The sequence below is a fragment of the Pholis gunnellus genome (assembly GCF_910591455.1).
Source record: "Pholis gunnellus genome assembly, chromosome: 11".
Taxonomy (NCBI): domain Eukaryota; kingdom Metazoa; phylum Chordata; class Actinopteri; order Perciformes; family Pholidae; genus Pholis; species Pholis gunnellus.
In genome coordinates this window covers 17084159-17109433 of record NC_136538.1, presented here as the reverse complement: position 1 = coordinate 17109433, position 25275 = coordinate 17084159, and the positions used below count along the sequence as shown (strand labels likewise).

The window sequence follows — 25275 nt, the reverse complement described above, 5'->3', positions numbered from 1 at the left end:
TTCCTGCCTCTTATAATGTGATATTAGCTGCAGTATTGTCAATCTGATAAATCAATGAGCAAATGTCAAAAATCTTCTTATTAAAGACATTACTTCTGCCCTCGCAGCAGAGCTCACGTTACTCATCCACAGCCCATAAATAAACCCACATAAACCCACTTTTCTTGGCAGTTTTCAATAAGCTAACCTGGTATGCTGACATTTCCCCAGCACCTTTTTTGACACCTTAGAAGCAGCAGCCTGCTGTTCTTTTCCGTAAGAGGTTTGGCAGGTGTAAACATACGGAGCCACCCTGCAGTCTGGATAAATATCTCTCGATTTCGGCCGCCCAGCTCCATAAAGCTGCAGAGGTCAAAGGCCCCGTTAGCACCCAGCAAGGCCACCCTGAGCCTCCAGTCCAGATTCCTGCTTGGATTAGTTCAGGTTGCTGGCTTCAGCAGCGAGAGAGAGCACTACGACGTGGTAGAAAAACACAAGGCTTCACTTCAGTCGTATCAGAACGCTCAGCAAGTCTTTGGACAAAGATATACTCATGTCACTCTTATGATGGGGTGTATATTTTCGTTCTGGTGAGTTTGAACCGACCGCATGTGTGAATGCGCTACAGTTACCCTGATGGAAGCTATAAAGTGTCATCTTTGCCCCGTTCTCCTCCCACCACAGGTTGTTGCACCCACATTACAAAGAGTTTACCATGTTAAATGATCCCGGAATGATTGATATGGAAAACACTGGTCTACAGCCAGTTAGAACCGGCTCGACTAGGAAATAGAAGCCACTCACTGACACAGAATCATGAGTCAATGGAGCTGCTGAGTGTAAGAGGCTCATTACATGATACAGTACTTGTTACAATAGAAGCGGCGTTGGTACAGGTGTGGTTGTCTTAATCAAATAACAAATACTGAATTGCTTTACAGAACATATGATAATGGGTGTCAGGTAGGTTTTTTGTTTAGCATGCCCAGTGATTTATAATAAAATTTCAATGTTAAGATGTTATGTTCTGATGGGCATAACTGTAAGAAAAGATTGAACTAACCAAAGATATGAAGCATGGCGTCTGTGCTGACGTACTCCACACAGTTGGTCTTGGCTACTGACTGTGATTCTGGCCTGAAAGCAGGAAATGCTGACAAATACACTTTCTGTATTTGTTATTCATTTAGATTCCAAATATTAAACGTCTTGCCAACGAGATATTTACAGGCACAACTTAATATGTATGAAGTAGTGCACACACACTACTTAGTAGCATTTAATTTTGGCCAAAGCAGAAACACAAAAGCTTCTTACCAACAAACGGGAACATCCAGTCGTATCTGTTGTCTTTTCCTGCATTACATGACTTTAATACCCCGCCTTGAATAGTGGGAATTTACACAAGTAGATTATATATCCCTGATGGGAATGTCATCTTGCAAGTATACGGTCATTAACTAAAGTTTCAGACGAGAAGAATATTTGACCGTATGATGGTGCTATAGATGAAATGTCAGGGGATCAAACTTACAATTCATCCTCTGGGGACCATGAATGTCTCAACCAAATTTTCATAATTCCCAAAGGTCAATGTCAACCTCATGGTGGCCCTGGGATAATTACTTATGTAATAAGAACTACGGCAATCTATTATTTCAGGTCATAACGTTTGGTAGTAAGACGACGATAAAACATGGACGTTTTGGAGTTTGGTGGGACCTCATGAAGGAAACATTCCAGTGAAGCTAAATACACGAAAAGATCAATCTAATTCAGAATCGGTGCACTTGTTAAGATCATAGAGAACAGTTATTTCAGCAGCTCTTAAGTCTACGAAGCTTGATTATCAATGTTTCACTCTTATTCTCACAAAACAAATAAGTAGCAAATGTGTTATCCATAGAACTGACAGGTAAAAACAGAAGTCGTCATCTCAAGAGCTTTAATCATACATAGAAATTTAGTTCAACAGTACCATTCACTTAGAATGTTTTAGCAGTATGTATATTTAGTGTAAAGAGCGTTATGTTTTTTTTTCTTCTTTTTCTGATGAGGAATATCCACATGGATGATAGAAGCTTTCTGAAATACACCAGAGAGAGAGAGAGAGAGAGAGAGTACATGACTAAGTTGTAACACCTCAGACTACATTTTTAAACACCTCAAAAGGCGACATTTATCTGTGGTTTATGTACCAGTGTCCATCCTTTTTTTTTCCTTTTCACGATAACTGAAGAGCAGCAGAGCCTGAAATGCTTTCAGAAACTAAATAACTGTGGCACGAGCTTGGTTTGATCAATGCCCTCTAATGGAGAAAGTCCAAGCGAGGTTTCTACGACGCCTCTCGTTAACCTAGTTGAAGCTGCTTTAAGCTCGGGGTCGGGCTGACTTGTTGACACTGTTGCAGAAACAAAAAAAGGGGGGGGGGGGGTGAGCTGGAGTGGAGTACATTACTGCAATCGAGTGTCATATTATAGGCATTAAAAGAATCAACCACATCCATCTATTAGTTCATCCACTTCTCTAGCCACACATCAATCAATCCGTTGATTCAAACATCCAACCTATCGGCAAACACCACCATGAAACATACGTTATGTGCTGTTTGTGCTATCTCAGAAGCGCCACAACATCAATTTTCAACCAGCTAAAGTCCCAGGCAAACAAAAAAACATCTTGTACAAGACAGACTGTGGAACCGATAATTGGCCTACAAATCCCCAGAAGTGATTATTTTTCAGTCCATCCATTCCTTTTAATAGTTAAGTAACGCCACGGGTTGATTTGGCAGACGGCCGGCTTCACTGAGGGTGAGTCGCCAGTCTTGTTTCTTTTTCCCCTCTAAGACATTTGAAGCTGCTTCTTTTGTGGAGTTGGTAAAGAGTAACAAACTTGACTTCCGGAGCTGGTAATGATGGAAGCGGCTGTTTGCGGTAGCGTCGTGGCATTCAGCGGGCGCGCTCACGCGTAAAAGACAAGAGACGGCGTGGCGCGTTAAGGCTGGGATGGAGGCTGCTGTGCGGCGTGCTGAGACATAGCTGCCGGGGAGGACATGGACTGCACCATGGGCTGAGCTGGTGGGGGGAGCGGAGGCGGAGCCTGCTGGGCCCCTGAGTGTGTGTTGGGGGAGGGCGGGGGTGTTGGACGTTTGAATTTGTCAGGACTGGTGCTTCTTCGTGGCGAGGGCCTCTGTTTTGAGAAAGAGAAAAGAACAAAATTAATCTGACTGAGGTTCTGAGTTATTTCCTTGTTTAACTCTGGGGTGGTCTGAGTGGTGATGGCAGAGATGTGGTCTGTACCATCCACACAGATCAAGAGAACATGAAGGGATGTAAAATACCACAGAGGGAGAACACAAGAGATGGAGGCTTACAACAGAACAGTGGGAAGAAAGGTTTGAGTGTGGAAGGAATGAACATCGTGCTGTATTGAAGAAGACTTAAAACGAGCGATTGAGACCATAAACATTTACAACTGAGGAAATAAATCAAGTGAGGAGTCTTTTTCTCACAGACCTCCATACAGTCAAACTTATTTTAGCAACAAGAGGAGTCGCCCCCTGCTGGTCAGGAGAGAGAATGCAAGTTTATATCACCAAGTACGATGCGAGTTTTCATTAAGTGTTTGTGAGTCAAACTGCTGCAGTGAACACAACTTTATTTATTAATTCATGGTTTATTCCATAGGGACAGATACAGCATACTGTCGTATCAGAGCTATGTTGCAAGATAGATATTTCTCATTTCTATGCACCAACGATCATACGGTGCTTTGCATTGACCGTTCATGGTTGAATGTGGGCGTGTAGAGGGCGGGATGTGAGGCTGTGCACATTTACAGGTAGATTTGGGATTTATAAAAGGAAATAGCTCACTGACAGGCGATGCAAGGTTTTATAAATCTGAATATTTTTTGGCATACGTGCATTTCCTCCTTTAAACGTACGCAAACAGTTAGTGTGGATCCTACGCACTGACCCCTGAACAGTGCAGCTGTAAATAAATTGAATATTTAAACCAACAGACAGCCCTCAGACTAACGGCACAAGAGCTGGCTCCTTTAAGTGTTGCTGCATGCTGCATTATACTTTGGGTAGCCAGTTATGGCTGCATGCACAAGGACCTCTAAACTAACAGCAATAGCTTAAGAAATATTACTAGTAAGACATGAACGAGCTATGAAGACATACTTTAAGTCATGCTGACCATAATTGACACAGTCGATGAAACCATAAACACATCGATAGGCGGGGGAACAAAGGCTGTAACAAACTTGTATAACAGTGTGACTCAGATGAGGTGTGTTGATTCAGTTATTGCTGTGTTATTGAAAAGATAAATGCACAACCGACTGGACCTTTGGACATTTATGGAGCTTTGATATGCTCTCCTTGGATCAATGTAAGAGGGGGATATTTTGAATGCCGTAGCAACAATATCTGTGTGATGGACAAGCCAGTTCAAGATCTGCAAATGTTCACACCCATAAAGTTAATATTACTAAATGTTTGAGCCCTGGGTTGCACAATCACAACATGTTGTTCAGGAGGCGTGGGTGGATGTTACTTACGGCTACGGCATGAGAGGAGCTCCCGTGGACGTGCAGGGCGGGGGTGTTGTAGTGGGAGATGGCCGCTCTGGACAGTGTAGCTGGAGGAGTGAAGCCAACTGTGTGGCTGCCATACGACAGACCTGTGACACAGACAGGAAGGCAGGCAGACATAAAGAGAAAGTTGCACATACTGTATGTTCTGTCTTTGTTTTGAACTATGAATACAACTCTTGGTTGCTGAGCCTGAAGTGCTGCTATGTCTCTACTGTACACCAGGTATCAGGAGTGATAGGGGGTTTCTCTAGAGCGCTCTAGCACCTGCTCTCTGTTTTGTCATTGTGTAAACATTTAGGCTGTGAACGGATATCCCTCTGAATCACACCGAGCCCGATTGTTGGCGATATGACATTCAGCTGTAACTGCTGTACGAGAGCGGGACAGAGCAGTGGCCAGTGAGCTACACCGACATGCAGGAACATGCACCAGGAGCGAGGCTATGTCAACAAAATATGGAACAGCTCAGATAACCACACACACACACACCCCCCCTTGTGTGTGTGTGGTATTTGGTAGTAAAGCATTTGATGACTTTTTATGATGCTGCTGATTTCCACAGAAACGAAGGCTGCAGATACCGTCAGTATTAAGGAAGCGAGTGAGCGAGCGGGTCATTTGATTGGACGGAGAATACGGGGCAAGCATTATTATTTTACAGCCACCTGTAGAGAGAATGCATTTATGGTTTCACTGACCTTTAAAAGACTTAAACTTATCAATGATTGTTTCTTCCACATTTGACATGATATATGATGGATTGCATTTCCAAAGATAAAGCTTGTTTTCAGGAACTAAGTATTGTATTCGTTTATATATTTTTTTATTGATTTCCCGCCATCTTAGATGTACTTGCCAGGAGAGATGGGCCGGCTGGAGCTGGGGGACGGGGTGTAGGGGATGGGGCTCGACACAGTCCTCGCCCGCAAGCCCTGTGCAGACATCTCGTTGAAGTACCTGAGGGCGACATGACCGGTCAACGAATACACAATAGATGTCGATGTGAACCCTGTGTGTGCGCAGGAATATGTTTTGATATCTTTGGTTCTTTTCTGAAATTGCCAGTGCTGGAGAAAGCTGCAAGTTGATTTCATCTTTTATGTACAAAGCCAGTAGTACGACCTTTCAGGAGGTTTATGCACATGTCATTTCAAGTACAACTTCATCGACATTATTCTGTTGATAGGATTATGATTGAAAAATATATATAAATGTACAGTATAGCACGACATACGCTGACATAAGCAATAAAGTGAGTGCAGTAGCCAATAAAAAAAAAAAAAAAAGATAACGATGAGATGTTCTCATACGAACGGAGATGGAGCAGTGTGATTGTGTTTGTGACTGTGTGTGAAACCTTAAGAGCCATCACAACAAACTCATATTCAATTTCACAACGGACCGGGGAACCATCTGGGGATCCCTTGGGTGCCTGAGCTTTAAGGGATCCCACATAAGAGTCCAAATCCTCTGTTCGCTGAGAGAGGGAAGGCAGTCTTTGGCTCAAATGGTGCCGATAGTTCGGCTCTTTTTCCAATTACATTAAGCAAACACAGATCTGGCAACAGAAAACCAGGCAACGGCTAATTATTTTGATGTCTCCCTGTATCAATATTGGCATCTTACGCAATCTTGGCGTCTGTGGCCTGAATGGAAACTGTGCGGCAGGACTTAGCAAGTGGCCAATGGAGCCAAACGCCTCTCCAGTACACAAACCACGCCACGTCTCTCTCTCTCTCTCTCAACAACGTCACTTGATTTGCTGACACACGATATTTTGGTATTGTGACCCGTTTTGATAATGCTCTACCTCTCATCGTCCATCTCCAGACTGGATTCGCTCTCTGACAGTTGTCTGCACAGCGCCTCCCTGCGCTCCATCTCTCTCTGAAGCTTCCTCTGCAGCCGGATGTTCTCCTCCCTCATGTGTCGCTCCTCTTCGATGTACTGCGCTCGCTTCTCTGTGTCTGGGGGGGGGAACACACGAAGAACAAATTACATCAGTTGAGAGGTTGTCAGGATCCCATCCTCGCCACTAAATGTCAACATGAAGGACAACAGCATCCGTGCGTTTCATGTCAGAATTGCACAATAACCCAATTAAAAAGGCCATTGTCTAAAATCTGTGCAGAGATAATGAAATCCCCTTCAAAGAGCTTAAAGGGCAAGTTTAGGGCAACAAAAGGGTCTGTTTTCAAAATACTCTTTCACAAAATAAAGAAAGTGGGTCACTGAAGACTACAGTTCCTGATAAGGCGAGCAACGTCATGATATTTACAGTAGCAGTACTGGCAGTTGACTCAGCGTCTCAGAAAGTAGAATAAAGGATGGATAGACAGACAGACAGACAGCGCCCTCTAGTGGCAGAAACAAAGCCTAGACAGAATAATGCAGAGAGAAACTTCCAGGCATGTGGATCAGACTTTTTAAGTCATTTCTCTAAGTCATAATTGAGCTGAATCAACACTTCTGATTGTCAGAACAACAAAACAAGTGTTTGACACAATAACTTTTGCTGATTTGCTGTCGTACTGCGAGATGCTTCTACTATTTTGTCCACGCCCTATGAGCCATAAGACATGTCACTCTGCAAACATTTGATAAAGCGGTGACCACGGACACAATAAAGTGACGGTAGGCGTTTACTGCTGCAGGTGTGACTGACTTCAAAAAAAAGAAAAAAAAGATACTGGCAGGAGATAGTGTGGCATTATTGAGTGTGTCTGTGCAAGTACACAGTGCTACAGGGTTTCAGAGACCAAATCAAAACATAAGCCTTCACTACATTTTTTATTAAGTTATGAAAATAAGTGTCATCCTAAAAGACAAAGCTGGTGCATTGTTCTCAGTAAACATTGTCGTAGTTGCCTGTTATCTACAAATAACAAAACAATGTCACAAGCAACACTACAAGTAATCGGAAAGCAACAACGATTCATTGTTACTTTTAATCACTGGATCATTTTTTGACACGTTCCTGAGTTTAGCTGTTCAATAGAGTTTCACTGATGCTCCATACAATCATAAAGCAAGTCATAATGTCACCAGAGGACCGGAGATGCAAGTGTTTTGGTATTCAAATTTTCTTGCCATTTATTAATTTGACCCGTAGCCTTATCTTATCCCCTCACAGATGGTTATTATCCCCTCACAGAACCACAAAGCTTTAATCTGAACACCATCTATAGACTTTAGATTGATTTTATAATTCCAGACAGTTGTTCTTTTCTATTTGAAAAAGTTATGGAAGTCTACTTTAAGAGTCTGGAATCGTCTATACGGTCGGCTGTCTTTATGGTCCAAGTATCTTATCAGCGAGATAAAACACAGTTGTGACTGTTCTGAAAACTCCTTACTGGTGAATTTGTTTTCAAAACAACATAGTATAGAGTATGTTTTAGTCTATTCCCAAATAACATTCTATTAACTGCCACTGCCAGATAAAAACAAAATGTTGCAACAGTCCTCAGAGGCCTCAAATGCACCAAGGACACTTCTTAAATGGTACCCACTTGCATTTCCATGCAGTATTAATGTATTTATAAATATATATAGTATACACTAGATCTGGACTGGGGGTCTAGCTTGCTGCGTTAGTGTCAGTCGCTCCTCGTGTTGTATATTTAATAGACGGGCTTTTAGTGAAAGAAGGGGGGGAAATGGTAGTTTATGACCAACATTGACTTTCATAGATGCTTGTTGTGCATCACTGTGCATTTCCACGTCTTCGTACACCCTAAGTATCACCAGGTGTAATGTGACCGGTGAATAACAAGCAGGTAACAAAGATGTAAAGCATGTCAGACAACGCCAGAGAGTATCCGGTTCTATCCGGTCTATGGAAAACAAGCCGTGTCTGGGTGTTGGGTGAGTTTGCCCCTCATACTGTAGCTCATCAGAGGATCCGTTTTACTAATCACATCCTTAATCAACACTTGAAGGCACATCTGCCCCCACTGAGCCCACACTCCCTTTTAGATCATGTGACAAGTTGAGAGGCCACTTACGTTGCAGCTCGGTGGTGCGCAAGCTTTTCTTCAGCCTCTCCACCTCGTTCTTCAGGAAACGGATATGCCGCATCATGTTCTCTGGTGAGTCTATCTCCATTGAAACGTCTCTTGGGGAGGGAGGAGCTGAGACCGGCTGGTCCAACTTCTCTTGAAGGATTCTAGTTCGGAAAAACAAAAGAAAGAACACCGTTATTAAAATGTATCAACAGAGGTGATGGGCAGATAATCGCATACAAAATCTGGCCCTTCAGGAGGAAATCAATCAGCCTACAGTTAAAGTGAAGCTGAGAAACTTTCTGATTTTGGTGAACCGGCATTTTGTGCATCCGTCAGACAGAAAATGGACAAAAAACATTGTATAAAACATTTACTAAAAATATCATTGTGTGTTTCACCGTGTTTAAAAAAAACACAAGGCGCCATTAATGAACTGCTACATTTTATATCACGTTTACAAATATATCAAAGTAAACAAAATAAGCAATACACACCAATAACTGTATTAAAACCTGTTAAATGTGAGGTGATGGCACAATTAAAAGGTTTAGTAATTAGAGTGTAACATAAGTAGTTTTACACATAGACGTCACAGCCAACCCATCAGGTTTCATACTTAGAACTAGGACTGAAACTACGTCTACATTTACAGATTAGTTGATGAACAGAGGATGTTCCACAAGATGTTGCTGAAAACAAGCTTTGAATCCAGGCGGATGTTTAAATGTCCACCGTGGTGGACATATAATATGATCATTCCGCACCTTTTCTCTGCCTCCAGTTTGTCCATCCGTTTCCACAGTCTGTTGACCAGGGCTTCTTGTTCCTGCTCTAATGTGTTCTCAAGATCGATCTTCTCCCGCCTCAACTGTTGAACAAAAGGAAGAGTGACGTTCAGAGGGAGAAAAACCTTGAAGCTGAAAAGAATCAACAAGACTGCACACAAAGACACTGTAATGCAAAACCCAAGGTCTCAGTCCAGATAAGCTTCTCTTTCACAGAGCTACAGTCTCTATGCTCCTAAAGCTAGTAGTGTTTCTGTGGTGAGGTTAAGTGACATTCTTGGTAAACATTAATTTAACTAGATTTACAGTAACATCAAGCACCACTCTGACATATACATGCATGAGTGAGCAGCAACAACGCATCTCCAGAAAGATCCTGTCATCACAGCATGGAAACACATGGCTTGGCTTCAGCACACACAGGTTTGACTCACAGACCAAAATGTTCTTTCCAGCTAAAATTCTGTGGGGCGAATTGAGGACGGTGAAATGTTGGCGTCTCACAACACCACAACTGGACAGACGTGTTCAGGGGCGTAATGAAACGTTCTTGCTCTGACACAACTAGCATACCTGTTCAAGGGTTAGCTGCTTTGAGATGGTTTCATTCTCCATCTTTTTGATCTTTTTCATGAGCTTGTTGACCTGGAACTCCTGCTCCTGCTCCAAGTGCTGCTCCAACTCGGCCTTCTCATGCTGGAGCTAAGGATGGAAAAAAAAAAGGAAAAGACGGTGGATGAACAGAGGAAAAGAAGAGGAGGCGGATGAAACGAGAGAGAGAGATGAGAAAGAAGGAGAGAGGGGAAACGGCACAAGAAGAGGCACACGGTGTGAATCACGTAAAAACTATTCAATGACCAAACACAGGTCATCACATTTAGCTTACACATTCAGAGTTTAGCAAAACAGGAAGCCAGCGTTACCATTCTATCAGATTCATGGTGAAACTTCCCGGAGGAGTAAACGGCATAAAATAATGATTTGGCAAAAGAAAGTAACCACCGTTGGCAGTCCACCAATACAAAGACAGGGTGCGGCTCAGCACTGATTCAAACTGGGATGGCTGAGTGATGAATTATATAAGCGATTACTCATTACAGGGAATAGGATGCAAATCCATTCATAGGAAAAGACCGGAGAGGGCGAAATAACCATTTCCATCATGCTACTAACAGAAACAGAAACAAAGCAGGGCAGTTTGTTTTAACTAACAATGGCTGCATTCATACGGAGTCGAGTCCTGGCTGAAAGAACAAGCCACCAAGTTTTGCCACACCCAGTGCGGTCATTTTTCATCCAATTAACGCACCAACAATGTCAGGTATTGTTTTGATAATTTGTTTCCCTTTAGCCAAAAACAACTGCCAGCTACAGCAGGCTTCCACCCAACGGTGCTGTGCTGTGAGTGGCAACTATGCCTGAGTCTTTTAGTTTCAGTCTATGGACACCGAGTAGAGATATTTTATCTCACTTGGGTTCTTCTGTTCGTTTGTAAATAATACATGAACAGTGGCACCGTGCTCATGTCTGCATAATGTACACAATAGTGCCTCTAAAAGGACAGATCTAAATTGGCACATTACAGGATTTATGAAAGGGGGACACAGTATAGCTCATAAACTGTGCTGACAGGCCATCAAATACCCGCTGATGCACTTGAATCATTTGGCTGCTCTAGTTTAGAAAACTAAAGTAAAAAGTCCATCATGAAAAGTAATGGTGGGAAAAACACAAGTCAGGAAAAAAATGTTTACAAAAGTGCTTCTGCACGGGAGCATTTTACGCCCTATAAAATAAACGACCACGTTTGCTCAACTCTCCCTCAGTCATCACAAGAATATAACCTTTTAGTTTACAGAATGACACACTTTGGGCCATTTGTCAGCACCAAGTCGACAGACAGAGACAGACACAGGTCTGTTTCATGTTGAGTGAGAAGCAAGATCACAAAAAAAACAAACAAGTCCATCTGTATGACCTTAAACAGGGGCTGCCGAGGCACTTGCATGTATCCCTTTCCAGACTCCCACTTCTTTGCAAATCAACAAACCATTAGTCAGCCTACAGCCAGCCATTGAAAGTGTGAGCGCATGTGTGTACGTGCCATGCCGCTCTGCAGTTGGGAAACTTAAGATGTGGAAAACAGACAACCAAATAACCGGCAGAAAGGGAGGGGAGTCATTTAGAAGAGCTAGCAGCCACAGCGGAGTCATCTTGAGCCTTTACAGGCTTCAGGAAAGTACCAACACAGTTGATGATAATGCAATAGCTGCTGTGCACTCATACTTGAGCTTGGGTGCATAGACACCCAACCCTGTAAGCTCAAGCTGTACACGACAACAATTCCGCAGCATTTGCATGATCTGTACATCAATTAGGGTGAAAAATCTAACTGATGTTAGGGTATTCATCATGGTGCCTGGTACAAACAACTTCAACCAGTGTATACCCCCCCCCCCCCCACCCCATCACTCACATGCATGAGTTTCCTTGACAGTTCATTAGTGAGAAATTCCTCCTCCTTCTCATAGTTGACCGCCAAAGTCTCCTTCTCCTTCTGGAGGGCCTGGATCTTCTTGAACAAGGTGTTGCTGATAAATTCCTCCTCTTGCTCCGCTCTTGCTTGCTGCAGGACAGAAACAAATGAGAGACAGTGGCAACATCAGTGAAGTAGACTCTTCTGAGATCGGGCACATCACATTTGTATCCTGATTAAATTGACCAGCGACCACTAACTGTGCCGCAAACATACGCACCAATCAAACTAAATCTACTGCAGTGAAATCTCCCAGCCAAAGAGGAAGTAGAATTTTTCCTCAATGACTCAATGGGTGTTGCAGTACTGACAGTGAGGGGAAGAGTGAAACACTGAGGAAACGTGTGGGACAGCTACAACAGCTAGCATTACAGTGTGATGATACGTCTGTCCTTGTTGGTACCAGTCTTAAATTATCCATCCCCGTTCTTCACCGACCTCAACGCTAAAATACTGTTTTGCAAGCTGGTAGAATTTGTCAGTTGTTGAAGAACAATGAGGGGGACAACAGAAAGCAAACTGCTATCTGAGCCTCACACGTTATGGCTGACTTGCCAACATACGAGCCTGGCATTTAGCTAGCCCACTAAGTTTGGCCTACATACTTCCCCATCTATCCAACAGATCGGTTACACATTTTATGAAGCTGTGGCTGATAAACCATGACGCATAGGTGCATGCCAATGCTGCGAGGCTATTAATTTTCCCCCGGTTACCGTATCCTCGTCAGGCATAGCGTGGTGACAATGTCTAGCAAGTGAGTTATCAGATGACCAAATCGCTAACATCCGTAGGTAACTTGCATCGTGAGGTGCCCACCTAGTTTTACCGCAGTTCAACGTAACGCTACACGTTGAGCTAACGTTAGCAAAAGATTAGCAACCAAAACAAAACAAAGCAAACTAGCTGGTTGGCTATAACTGTCCAACCACCTAGCAATGTTAGCCCTCCTGGCTACATTAGCAACATACCAAACTAGCGTTAGCTAATGTCAGTTGAGCTAGCAAAACACCAGAGTGTTGTGATACAATACCGATAACATGTCCACGTAACACTTCAAATGTGTCAACACTGGATATTTAACGGTAAACAAACACCATTAGCCATCGCCAACTTGCTGACAAATATAATATAATAAGTGGTTAGCATGTAGCTAAGCTAGCTAACGTTACTCACAATGGTGACGCTAGCTTTGCGGAGGTCCCGATTCTCCTCCTGCAGGGCTTTGCACTTGAGTTTGAACGTCTCCAGCTCAATTTTAAGAACTTTATTCTCTTGCTGTAAGGAGGCCAGGCGGTTCGTCAGTTCCTCCAGGCGAAACTGTGAAATGACTACGCTCGGTTTCCCCGAATTTGAAGCGGAGGACGACATCGGGGTGGCCGAGCTGCTGCCCGCACCGTCGGTGTCGCTCTCGCTTGCGCTGTCGGCCATGGCTGTGCGACAGTGTGGAGTGTGAGTGTGGGGAGGAGGAGGAGAACGGAGGCAGCTGCAGCGTTTGTGGAGCGCAGACAGCAGAATGGTACACCGTGTGACCTTGCGCTCGCGTGTCGGCATAGCGCCACCACCAGGATGTCTCCAGTACCGCGCGATGCATCCACGATACATGACACTGGAACCGTGAATGCATTTTGAGCTGAACGACAAGAGCATTTAACTGTGCCCTGTCTTGTTTACCCGTTTTAAAAGTTGGATATTCCTAAATGCATTTGTGTTTATTCAAAGCACCACAAAGAGGTGAAAATATGGGACTGATCATGCTGTGGGAAGATTTGCTATGTAAAATAAATAACCAGTAAGTAGAAGAGCATTTCTCTACTGTGTTCCACCTCTAAGAAAAGACTAGACAGTACCACTAGTATCAATATGTTATAGTGCTTTAGTAACAAATTATACATCTGCATAAAACATCAATTTAAAGTGGGATATGTTAATAAATCATACATATGAGAGGCAAGACTTGGTGGGACTGCTTTGAAATGCTGTTTACTTTTTATTATTTATTGTGGGGCGGCTGAGGCTCAGGGGTTAGAGAGGTTATCCTCTAATCAGGGTTGGCGGTTCGATCCCAGACTCTAGCTCTGGCTTTGTAAATGCAGCCCATTAATTACTTATTAGCAATATCCTCATGGGGAAACTCTTGTTTCCTGGCCCCAACAAGGTGGTCCAAACATAGAAACAAGCAGCCCTGGAGATTTTTTGCTGAAGGACACTTTGGTGGGGACTTGGAGGCAGCACATAACTCTGGTTGAAGGGCAGTGTCTCATCACTTACATAATTAAAAAAAAATGTTCAAGGACACAAAGACAAGACGAGAAACAATTTGTATTGCGAAATCAATGCATTTTTATTTTTTTATTTTTAGGATTTTTTATTTTTTTTAAAGACGTCTGAAACATTTGTGGTGGCATCATTGCTGCTATAGCCTCTAAAAGACCTTGAATAACCAAAGTGCTAGAATAGTTACATTTCAATGGCTTCACTCTTGTTAGTAAGAATTGTACATCAAAAAATCTGCTCAGGTGAAAACACATATCAAACAAAATCGACAGTTCAACCATATCAAAGGATCGTCTACCCCCTGATTGACACAGTAGTATAAGGGGATGTGGTACAGCATCCTACCTGACTTCCTTTACAACCCCCCCCCCCACCCCCACCCCAAAAAAGTCACATGATTTTCATGTCCACAGCATAGACATCAGGATACTGAGCCATTGCATCAGTAGAACACCACACTTGAACTACATGGGCATCTAATGAAAACCAATACAAAGATAATTCCTAATGTAAAGTAAAATTTTTCGACACTGCATATACAGACTCTCAAGCCTAAAGAGATCACACGGTTTCAGAGTTAAACACAATTTATTTAATGCTTAAATCATCGTTTTTGACCATCCAGTGTGTATGTCATAGAATATGCTATTCAGAGCTACAATCAAATAATGTCTTTATGTGTCCTTAATGTGAATAGGTTTTAAATTAAGGAAATACGTCACCCAAAAAGAAAATCAAAAATGAAATGCCCCAGTTTTCCTTTAATGCCACAGCAGCCGTTAGAAAACCAAATTGACACACTGCTAAAATGATTACAAACAGTCTAACAGTGTACAGAGACTCCTACATCTTATAGCCAATACGCACAATACAGTTATAATTTTACAGCGAGCCAGCCTACTAGCAGTACATTCAGATTACTTCGTTCTTGTAGCAGAAGCTGCCCTCCGGTTTTACACAGACAGACAAGACATCACGCCCTCAAGAAGCTATCAAACTCTTTTTTCATCCTCATCCCAACATGATAAAGGTTTTAATGGTAGTGTTTTTCGACTTTAAAGTATAAAATCGGTGACAAATGTTAGGGCTATATGTGTACACAGATAAAGGGGTTTATTTGTCATTTGAATACAGTGTTTGCAAACTTGTAAAAGTTGTACTTAAAATAATGTGAACAGCATGCATGAAAATATGAGTACTCTGAAAGGCTGCATTTTGTAGGATTAGATTCCCACTTTGGGAATTAATGGAATTTGATTTTCTGGAAATTTCCTTTGTTAAAATCAAACCAGCTTTTTTTGTTTCATGTACAAACATTATACCTGCTCTAATATTTAATTATACAAGAACCTGTGAAGTTACACTCAAATCTTTAAAAGTGGAACCGTTTCAATAAGTTTTGAAAGCACTTGAAAAGGTTACTCTCCTCAGTGCGTTCTCAACCACTAGCGTACGCTTTATTAAGAATTTTACACATTGTAATTTTATATACAGAAAACAGCTTTTGTGTTAGTATAAGTTTTAAAAAGGAAGAAAAAAAAAATCCCCAAACAATTTACATCCTGACAACAATGGTCTTCAAGAAAAAACTATAAGGCGAGTGTTGAAGTTGGATCAGAAGTGTTCCATTAGATTTTTTTTTGTTTGTGTTTTTGTGTCTACTTCATTCTTTCCACCCACCTCGTGGATTGAGCTCTTGTGCCATCTTTGGTCACAGTTACACCTGTGTGGTCGTCAGTAATGGGAGTCTTTTATCGCGTTCACAACAAATGACGCTCCTCAAACAAAGCTCTGACAACACCAGTGGACCGATGGCACGTATCGTTTCACACAAAACGGGAAGCAGAATCATCGTCCACGGGTCCACCACAGTCAGAAGGCCAGAACCTCTCGGTCCTATCGTTGACAGGAAGTGAGTTTCTCGTGCTCATGCGTAAGTCAGGAGGGTCAACTCCTCTCACGTGAGAAAACGTTTGTTTGAAGCAGATTGTTGCAGACTGGACCCTGAAGTCGTCACACTGAAGCTCTCTAGCCCTCTGAACTCTTATTCCCAGGAAACATCTGACTTTGTTCCTGTACCTCTGTAACACACAAAATAGTACATCACATATTGGAGCACACTATTATAATAAGTTTATAGATTACAATTGCCAGCAGTAATTCTGAATGCTATACATTTCCTATATTAAATTCCATTAAATTAAATTCAAAGGGTTAAACATTTCTCTCATTTTTTGATACATGCGAAAGCACAAAAACTGCCACGATCTTCTAATTCTTTGAATGACAACATGTTAACAAGACCTGATGGTCCGTGGGTTGGTATGGTGACCTCAGTTACCAAAGAAACCCTTTTCCAGGCTTCACAGTAGTGCCATATTATTTCTGAGTCAGTTTTGTACAGATGGAATGATTCACTGCAAACACAACACGCGGGTGAACAGCAGTAGGGATTAACAGTCTGGCCAGTGGGATAACAAACTCTTTTTGGATGCTACAATGCTGTTGTGAGTTGGGGATTTAGCGGACAAAAACAGGCATGGAGGGTATCAGTGGGGCAATATAATGCTGAGGTGTGTACCGCCCGTCAGCCTGTTCCCTGTTCACACACACTCAGTGAACACGGAGAGCAGAAATGTTGCCAGGGGATAACCAGGCTCAGACATCAGTCAGCCTTTTTCCTTTTGAGTCTGTTGGACAGTGAGACAGAACCACTATCTGGGGAGGGGTAAATTAAAGGGATAGTTTGACATTTGGCTTTGTTAAGATCAATATCACTCTCATGTCTGTGATCAGGTACAGAGCTGCTGCCAGGAGGGGATTAGCAAAGCATAACGTCTGGAGGCACAGGGAAACAGCTAGCGTGGCTCTGTCCAAAGTAAAGAAAATACAACTACCGGCACCTCTACAGCTAATTAACGCATTGTAACTTGATTGGTTAACATCATGGACCTATTTTAAGAACTGGATACCGGACCTCAAGATAGCGCCTACAAAAGTTTTCGAGCTTCCAGGTTTAGTTCTGGGGGTGTGCGGTCCACTGAATATGCTCAGTAGTGTTTCTCCTGCCGGGCCCCGCACGCAAACTATTGCTCTGTTACATTGTAATGACGTCACAGATGTTTAAATTGCTTTTCTCGGCTTAAGGAAGGTTTAACAAATTTAAAACCTCATAAAATATTCATAATAAAAAGAGATTTTTCGATGCAATACTGCGAGTGGCCACAGGGCAGAATTGGAAGCAACGGCTGAGCGTGAACAGTGAACCCCTATGTACAGATACATACTGCACATGGATTCATTCACACTATACACACATGCTATGCTGATTGTGTTACGGCACTGTACCTGGTAGAGCACAACCATCCCTATGAGTGTAGCTTTTTGTCCCCTGATCTTCTGTCATCCTTTCGTCTGCTATTCCTTGACCCTTCTCCTTGCTAGAAAACACAAACACACACAGAAATATAGTTGAGACGTGGCATTCTTGTCATCCAATAGGAGGAAAGCAACCCAGCACACAAACCTGGAACACAAAACTGAGACAAAGGAGAAAGCAAAACTCCACACACTGTAGGAAAAGCAATCAGAAACGTGCACATGTTAGTAGTAGCTTAATTGTTAGGAATATTATCAGGACCCAAACCACACAGCAAACAGATCGATCTGGAGGAAGACAGGTTATGTTATTGTGGAAGGAGTTAGAAACAAAAGAGGCAGATTGTATTTTCACAGCAGAGTCACTGCACTCATTAGTCATATTGTTGACTAATCGGCTAAACACTTTAAAACACCATTAGAACCACGCAGTCAGGAGCAGAGTCAGCATCCACTTTGTTATGCAAACACAATGGACACCACACAGTGTCAAAACACAACATGCAAGAATGCACTTCAAATGGCTGCATTTACATTTTTTTGCCCAGAAGAGAGATCATGAGAACAGTTATCCTGAACCAGTTAATCCAATTGAACCTGCACTGCTGGAGGAAACCACGATCACATCTAACTGATCCTCTGTTTGGCTTTATTGTTCGACTTAAAGCTGCACTCAAACATCAGTGAGGTGTAGAAATAAGGTGCCTAAAAATCACATGTGGTATTAACAAACTGCTTTTTTTAGAGACAGTATTTCTTTCTCAACCTCTTTATTCCACATTTCCCTTTTAACAACCCTCAATAAAAAGGAGCTTTAAAGTAAAAAAAAAAGCATTTTATTCACATGCGAGACAATTTCCTACAGAATATGTATTCTGTATCTGCTTGTTCCAGCACTTCGGTTAAGCTCACATTGAGGGAAATATTGTGAACAAATATGTTTTCAATTAAATCAATTTCTTTCTTTTCTGTTACTGCCCCAGTTTGTGGTTTAGGCTGTTTAACTGCGTTTTAACTTTAGTCTTGCCCAGTGAAGCTTTAAGCCTAACTTTTGTACTATCTGTTAACCTTCCACTAGTTATGTTCTCCTAACTCCTCATCCAGCTATCCCATCCAGATTAGACCGTGAACCCAGGAACAAAGTTAAACGGTATCCTTCATGCCAACCTCTGACCCGTCTTCCTGCAGAGGGGGACTGTGCTGAAGGTCTCGGTGCCACCTGTCACCTCCTTGGTTTTCTGGTGTGGGAGTAGAAACCCGCCGAATAACCTTCCTGATTACCTGCCCGTGCAAGAAGGATGTCAACAAAAGAAAAAGAAAAGATCTGATGGAGTCTGCTTTTATAAAAACAAACTCTCCCTGTGATGGTTTCTTTCAGAGCTGAATGAGAAATGGATCAGTGATATAAGTTATACGTTACTTTTCTACTGACGAGGTTACCATCGTGGTCCATATAGTGATCCTCGGTCACGGACTCGCCCGGGACATTCTTAGCTTGTTCTCCCTGCAAGCGGTTGTGGTTAGCACATGAATAAAAGCTCAGAAATGGCTGATTCAAACGTGATAACACAATCCTTCACCATCACCACACCGAAACATCACCTCTAGAGACAAGACAACCTCCGTGTCAGAAAGAGGCTGAGAACTACGTTAGTTTTCAACCAGCCAATCTAAAACACCATGAGTTGTGTCATGTACACAAACATGACTATCACCACATCTATAAACTATCAGTACACCAAGCAATACCACTACAATGCACACCAGACTGAGCGGTCGAAACCAAACCAAACCAAAGCTCAGCCCAGCCTCTGCTCGAGGCTTTTCGGGATACCTTTAAAATGAGACGGCGTCTGAAGATTCTGGTGGTTACAGTCTGTTCTTCCTCTGAACCGGAATCTACACTAAGCCGCTGCCGAGGAAGGTTTTATAAGATCATTACACAAACACATGGAGGGAGTCAAGACGGGGAAGCAGCAAGAAAATTAGTTAGTTGAGACTTTTTTGTTGATGTCCTTTATGTACTTCAACTCCGCGGTTGGCTGTATCAAAAAAAGAGAAACCTGGAACAAAACACTGACGTTTTTGTTTCTTCAGCGCAACTTAAACGTCTCACCTGCAATCAAAATAAAATATAGTGCTTTGGCAGCTACAGATAACTATGTTCGACGCTGTTATGACTGTTCAGGGTATTTTCAATTGGTTTAATTCTTCTTACCTGGACTTTTTTCTCCGACACTAGTGCTCCCTCTTCCTTTCTGCCATTCGATGATCCCGATGAGCGGTCCTGAGGTGAGTGCTTTGAGTTGTTGCCGTTCTGTCGGGACCTCCCTGATTCGCCCCTAGACGAGGAAGTGATGGAGTCACTGGAGTTCTCTTGGCTGTTGGCGAAGAAGCGCAGAGTTAGGATTGTAGCAGAATAACATGTTTAAGTCTTTTATTCAAATGCAAGACAATTTCACAGAGTATATTTATTCTATATCTGCTTGTTCCAGCACGTCGGTGAAGCGATATGCAGCTCACACTGAGTGAAATATTGTGAAAAATATGTTTTTTGTGTCTGAGAGGATGACTGTAAAAGACGCACAAGAAAAAGCAGTAGATCTCAAATGCAAATTGACAGAAAAATTGTTGTCGGTCTGAGAGGGATTCTGTTTGCATACAGTTGTTTAATACTTTTACCTTTCCCGCCTGTCGAGCCGGTCTGAGCTGACACTGCGGCCTGGCGTTGGTGGTTCCACATTGACGCTGGATGAATCACTGTGCCAACCTGAAAGTGAACACACTTCTTTTTCTGCCTGTTCAACCTGATCAAGAATCTCCTGAACACTGGCCTCGGTCATCTCTCTGTCCTCCTCCTTCTCCTCTGAGCCTTCTTCTTTCTCCACCTCCTCCAACAGAGAGGCCTCTTCTGTGATTTCTTTGTCTCCGTTTCCCTCCTCTTCTTCCTCGTTGGATTCAGACTCACTGGGCTGACGTTCCCCAAGAGCCTCAACCCAGGCCTGTGGGGAGACGGGAGCAACGGGTTGCTCCTCGGCTGCCTGGTCCCCTTCTTTTGTCCCACAAATATCTCTTTCACTGCCACACAACCCTTCTTCCTTTTTAAACTGCAGTTGTCCATCTGTGTCATCCTGGTAGACCCTTTCCCCACTGCCCCCATCAACCTTTTGAACCTCAGCTGTTTCATTTATACCCTCTTTGACAGCCTCTGCCTCTATTGTGGTACAACCTTTTTCCACTTCATGCCCAGTTTCTATAATATCATGCTGCTCCTCCTCCACCTCGCAGGCTGCCCCCTTATTCCCATCATTCATCACATCTTTCTCTTCCTCTGCAAAACCCTCCTTCTGTTCCTTCAAAATGTTATTCTCCTCTGCCAGTGTAGACCTATCTTTTGTTATCATCTCACATTTTCTTTCCACATTTTTAATTAAGTCCTGCTCTACCCACTTTTCCACTAATCCATTTCCCTTCGCTAACTCTGCTGCAACCATCTCAACAACCATCTCCATTTCCTTTGTCACTTCCTTTTCACAACGTTTAAAACATAAATCCTCCTGGGATACATCGGGGGAACTCATCTGCACTCCTCCATCTCCCATTTGTGCTCTGTCGGGCGATGAAGGGGTTATTGATGATACTGATGAGAATGAAGGGGAAGATGTGGAGTAAGCCATGTCGATGTCTAACTCACACATCGCAGGGAGGGAGTGTGACTTGGGCTTGTGGCTAAGCTCCATTTCTTGAAAAGACCTGTCCTCCTCCTCACTTAAAAGCAGCTGGTCGTTCAGAGCGATGTGGGGCTTTATGACCTTGGGAGGAACAGGATCAGGGAGTACGAAGACTGGGATAGACAGGGCCAGCTCACAGGGTCTGGGGGGGCTCCTAGGGGGGCCGTCCGGCTCTCTGCTACCTGGCTCTATCTCCGGGCTCCAGGGCAGGGGCTGAGGCTGGGAGTCAGCCAGCAAAGGGGTATCTGGTTCTGGGTAATGGTGGTGCTGGCCGTGGGCAAGGGAAGGGTTGGGGGTGACGGGGAGTTCGGGCTCCAAGAAGTTGGGGTTAGAGTGCAGTGCGGCGGGGGACTGCAGCTCCGCTAGAATGCTCTGATAATCTGTAGGTGACAGGATGACAAATGTAGAGACATACACACACCGAAGCATATCACAAAGGAAACACAACACACAGAAAAACACACACACACACACACCCTAACACAGACACCGGATGACATGGAGGATGGCACAGAGGCTGAAGTGTGAAGCATGTATCCAGACAACCACTAGCTGAGATGGTGATATGTCAGAAGCTCTGGCAGTATGACAAACCATTATCAAACATACCCAGTAAAATGTAATAAATACATACAATACATTTTAATGTATATGTTTGAAAATGCTAATATTTAACACAAATAAAAATAATATTTAAGATCTAGATATAACAAAATATATTCAAATTGACAGTAATCATAAAAGCAATGCCATGTTTATGAATAGCTGATTTTCAGATGTGAGGTAAGACATTGAAAGTGGGATACATTAGTCACGTAAGGCCTTATTAATCATGTAGTGTGGGATGTGATGAGTGTAAGATATTAATATTTGCCAGGGTGTTCTGCTACATGCTCACATGAGACAGTTGACAGATGAGAGATGTGAAAAGGAAGAGGTAAGAAGAAGGAACAAGATAAAGGATAGAGCATGCTAAAACAATATTTCCATTGTGGAAGGGTCAATGGGCGTTCGAGGTGGAGGTGGGGAGACGGCCGGCACAAAACTACACTGGCAAGCAGGACAGGGAGACAAGGAGCGGAGAGGAGGGGAGGAAGGAGTGGGGCTCGGACAACGGGACCCAGAGGCAGAGACGAGAGGGAGAGTAGACAAGGAGAGAGGGGAGACAGGGCGAGAGGAGGAGGCCAGCTGGGTCACTAGAGACTCTTTACTTGGAGACACGGTGACAGAAGGTGCGGCAAAGCCCGAGGGTGAGATGGGAGGAACAGGTGTGATGAGGGTGAGGTTGGCGGGTGTGGTTGCTGTTATAGAGGGTGCAGTAGTATGACAGAAGATGTCAGAGGTAGATCCGGATAATGAGTTAGCAGCAGGTGAGGGAGATAAAGGTGAGGTGATGAGGGGGATTGGGGAGGACGGGCGGGGCGAGACAGGGAAGGCAGGGGACTTACGGGGGTAAGTAGGGAGGCACCGAGGGATGAGGCACGGGGGAGGAGGGGAGAGGAAGTTGAACTTTGGTGGTTTGAATAGCACCGGAGGTGCCAAGTCTTTGAGGGAAATGGAGGACTCGTAACTCAGAGAGCGGCGTGGGGGAAAGGGGCGGCAGTGAAGTGCTGCAGTGGGTGTAAGGGGAGTGGGTGGGGGGGTTGGGGTCGGCGATGGACAGAAGGGGCTGCGTGTCTGTAGGATAAAGGCAGCCTGAGTGCTTCTGGGGGTTAAGGGGATAATCACACAAACTATAGGAAAGGAATAAGGCAGGATATATGCAGAAGAGACAAAAAAGTGAATTGGAGGAAGAGGGAAGAAGAACACATAAAAGATTGTTTAATGTGAAACATGCTGGCACAAGAAGACAATGAATGATGTAATTCAAGGGTGTGTGGAGGAGGAGGCATATGAGGGATGGGTAAGGGCAGGGCAACACATGACTCTTAATTTGTTAAGAGCTGTTATGTGCTGTTATCAGCAGTAGATGCTGCTGTGGGTAGGTGACGGGTGGCAGGAGGAAGAGGAAGAGGAAGAGGAAGAGGAGGCAGTCTGGAGAGATTCTCTCATCTATCCAAGGAAGGCTCAGAGGAACTGGAGGAGAACTAGGAGAACTAAACTAAAGCATCAGAGAAAAGCAAACTCTACAGGGTTATATCATTTCTACTTAAGTCAGACGTAGTTGAAAAAAACATTTAAAGTAGTACGTAGTATGCAGCATGCACTTAGAAAGAGATTTTAAAGTGGATATTGTTCATTTGTGACAACTGGAAACACAATTGTGATTTGAGGAGCATTCACCCTGAGCAAGACCTGATTGTGATTAATTCAACAGAAGCCAATTCAAATCAGTGCAAGTGTTAAAGTGCTATTAAAAGCATGGCTAGAAATTGAAATTTCTATGGCAAGTAAACTGAAAGAATGGCAATCAGGAATGCTTTTGGGGAACATTAGGAGCCAGTCGTCCAAACAAAATCCAAATCTGACCATTAATCAGCTTCCCTAGAGATTTGAACCAGAACTATAAATACGTCATCCATGCATTGGCACAACCAAAAAAAGGTAGCAGGGAGAGGTAAGAGGTCAGCTAGACGGAGCTAAACTTTACCATCAGCCTGATCCCGGAAAACAGCGTTATCATCGGCAAAACATCTCGTGCCTGAAATGTTACCATAGTCAAATATTGGGCCCTCCAGTAAAGTCACAATATCCATCCGATTGACTTTGGTCAGCACTGACGTTAAGGCATCCGCTGCGGAAAAAGAAGACAAAAATAAAGGTATTGAGTCACCTGAAAAAACAATGAAGCAAGGTTTGTAATTATGTGCAAAATGTAAGCATCTTGCCCGGGTTGGTGTCTGAACAGATGACAGGTTTGAGATGAAAATATAGACAGAAAGAGAGAGAGTGAAGGTACTTTGACTAAGATGGACTACACAGATGCTTGTGAAAAGAACCCTGTTTTAGCGAACTAGCATTAGAAGTTTGTCTTCTCAAGGTGATTCACTTTTTATCCACAAATCAAGAGAAGAAAGACTGAAGAGAGCGAGAAAGAGATCCAAAGTTTTTTTCAATTTAAAAAATAGTCTTACTTGTGGCGTTTCTTCCTTCCCGACTGACCCATTTCTTAAGTAGCATGAAGCTCTGGGCTGTCAGAGAGTTGGGGTTCTCGAGCCTGACGTGGTTGATCTCATCCACTGTGAAGTTCATCTCCCGAGCCATCTCTGTGATGAGACAAAGATTGTAACTCAGAAATATTTTAAACTATATTTTATTTATATTGCAAACACACAGACTGCAGAAGGCGGCTTAGATAGCCAGCATATATATTCTGTGTAAGTTACTCTGTTAGCCTGAAGATGGCAGTAAATAACAGGGTTTGAGACCGAAGAAAGAAGGTAGAAAAAAAGATGCAATGCAGAATGTTTGTCACCTGTCCAACTGAGTCCCAGGTGATCTGCCACGATAGCCATGCGCAAGTCTGTTCGCTCACAGGGACTCTGGGGACCTGAGAAGATAGAGGACAATGACTCATCAATAAGATTCACATTCTTCTCTCCCTATACACTTATGTTAGAGAGAAATAAACATGTACATAATTTTCCTTTTCTGGCCACTTGTTCATCAGAATTACCATTAATTAAGGTTGTGTTCAAAATAATTATACTATAATGGGTTAGCATATTAGTTATATAGGTTCAATTATTTCCCCAGGATGGCAAGAAAAGGATATTTCACACTAGAGACATTATGGGCAACTTAAATATGTTCATAGAGTAAGTGGTGCTCTGTGACTGTTTGTGGTATGTATCCTCTAAGCAGGCAGTAACTGTCATGAGAATCACACAAAACAAAGCATAACATGACTCTCAACAACAGACTCATTGCTTTACAAATCTAGGGTGGAAAGATCTATGTTACAATCTAAAATGTCAACATGCGAAGAAGCTTTTTGTGTGTTCTTTGCCAACACTAGTCAGCTTAAATGACAA

The 25275-nt window shown here is 43.1% G+C and overlaps 2 protein-coding genes across 3 annotated transcripts in view; both read right to left on the bottom strand.

Moving 5' to 3' along the window:
• Positions 1 to 1411: 1411 nt before the first annotated feature.
• On the bottom strand, positions 1412 to 13358 carry LOC306702904 (coiled-coil domain-containing protein 6-like). Its single transcript, XM_079168658.1, has 9 exons — positions 13092 to 13358; positions 11856 to 12005; positions 9953 to 10081; positions 9359 to 9462; positions 8595 to 8755; positions 6398 to 6554; positions 5444 to 5544; positions 4552 to 4673; positions 1412 to 3171 (listed from the first exon to the last, which is right to left on the bottom strand). The coding sequence occupies exons 1-9, from the start codon at positions 13344 to 13346 to the stop codon at positions 2977 to 2979; spliced, it is 1374 nt and encodes a 457-aa protein (XP_079024784.1). The 5' UTR covers positions 13347 to 13358; the 3' UTR covers positions 1412 to 2976.
• A 2354-nt stretch (positions 13359 to 15712) lies between these two features.
• LOC306703005 (ankyrin-3-like) overlaps positions 15713 to 25275 on the bottom strand; it is a gene marked incomplete at its 5' end in the record, with an annotated part of 117523 nt that continues 107960 nt past the window's right edge. The window contains 10 exons of one of the 2 annotated variants that reach the window (XM_079168804.1): positions 15713 to 16273; positions 17541 to 17632; positions 18738 to 18851; positions 18991 to 19074; positions 19405 to 19482; positions 19789 to 19951; positions 20253 to 20340; positions 23892 to 24035; positions 24376 to 24507; positions 24717 to 24791. In XM_079168804.1, the coding sequence (XP_079024930.1) occupies positions 17561 to 17632; positions 18738 to 18851; positions 18991 to 19074; positions 19405 to 19482; positions 19789 to 19951; positions 20253 to 20340; positions 23892 to 24035; positions 24376 to 24507; positions 24717 to 24791 (950 nt within the window). In that variant the 3' untranslated portion in view covers positions 15713 to 16273; positions 17541 to 17560. Of the gene's footprint in view, positions 16274 to 17540; positions 17633 to 18737; positions 18852 to 18990; positions 19075 to 19404; positions 19483 to 19788; positions 19952 to 20252; positions 21682 to 23891; positions 24036 to 24375; positions 24508 to 24716; positions 24792 to 25275 lie in introns of both variants that reach the window. The other variant, XM_079168803.1, reaches the window with a different exon arrangement.

Excerpts from the sequence above, each read along its gene's own strand:
- LOC306702904 (XM_079168658.1), bottom strand. The coding sequence starts at position 13,346 with ATGGCCGACAGCGCAAGCGAGAGCGACACCGACGGTGCGGGCAGCAGC. Across the intron at positions 8,756-9,358 it reads AAACTGGAGGCAGAGAAAAG|AATCCTTCAAGAGAAGTTGG; the intron begins GTGCGGAATGAT and ends TTTCCGAACTAG. Across the intron at positions 5,545-6,397 it reads CTGGAGATGGACGATGAGAG|GTACTTCAACGAGATGTCTG; the intron begins GTAGAGCATTAT and ends TGTCGCCCTCAG.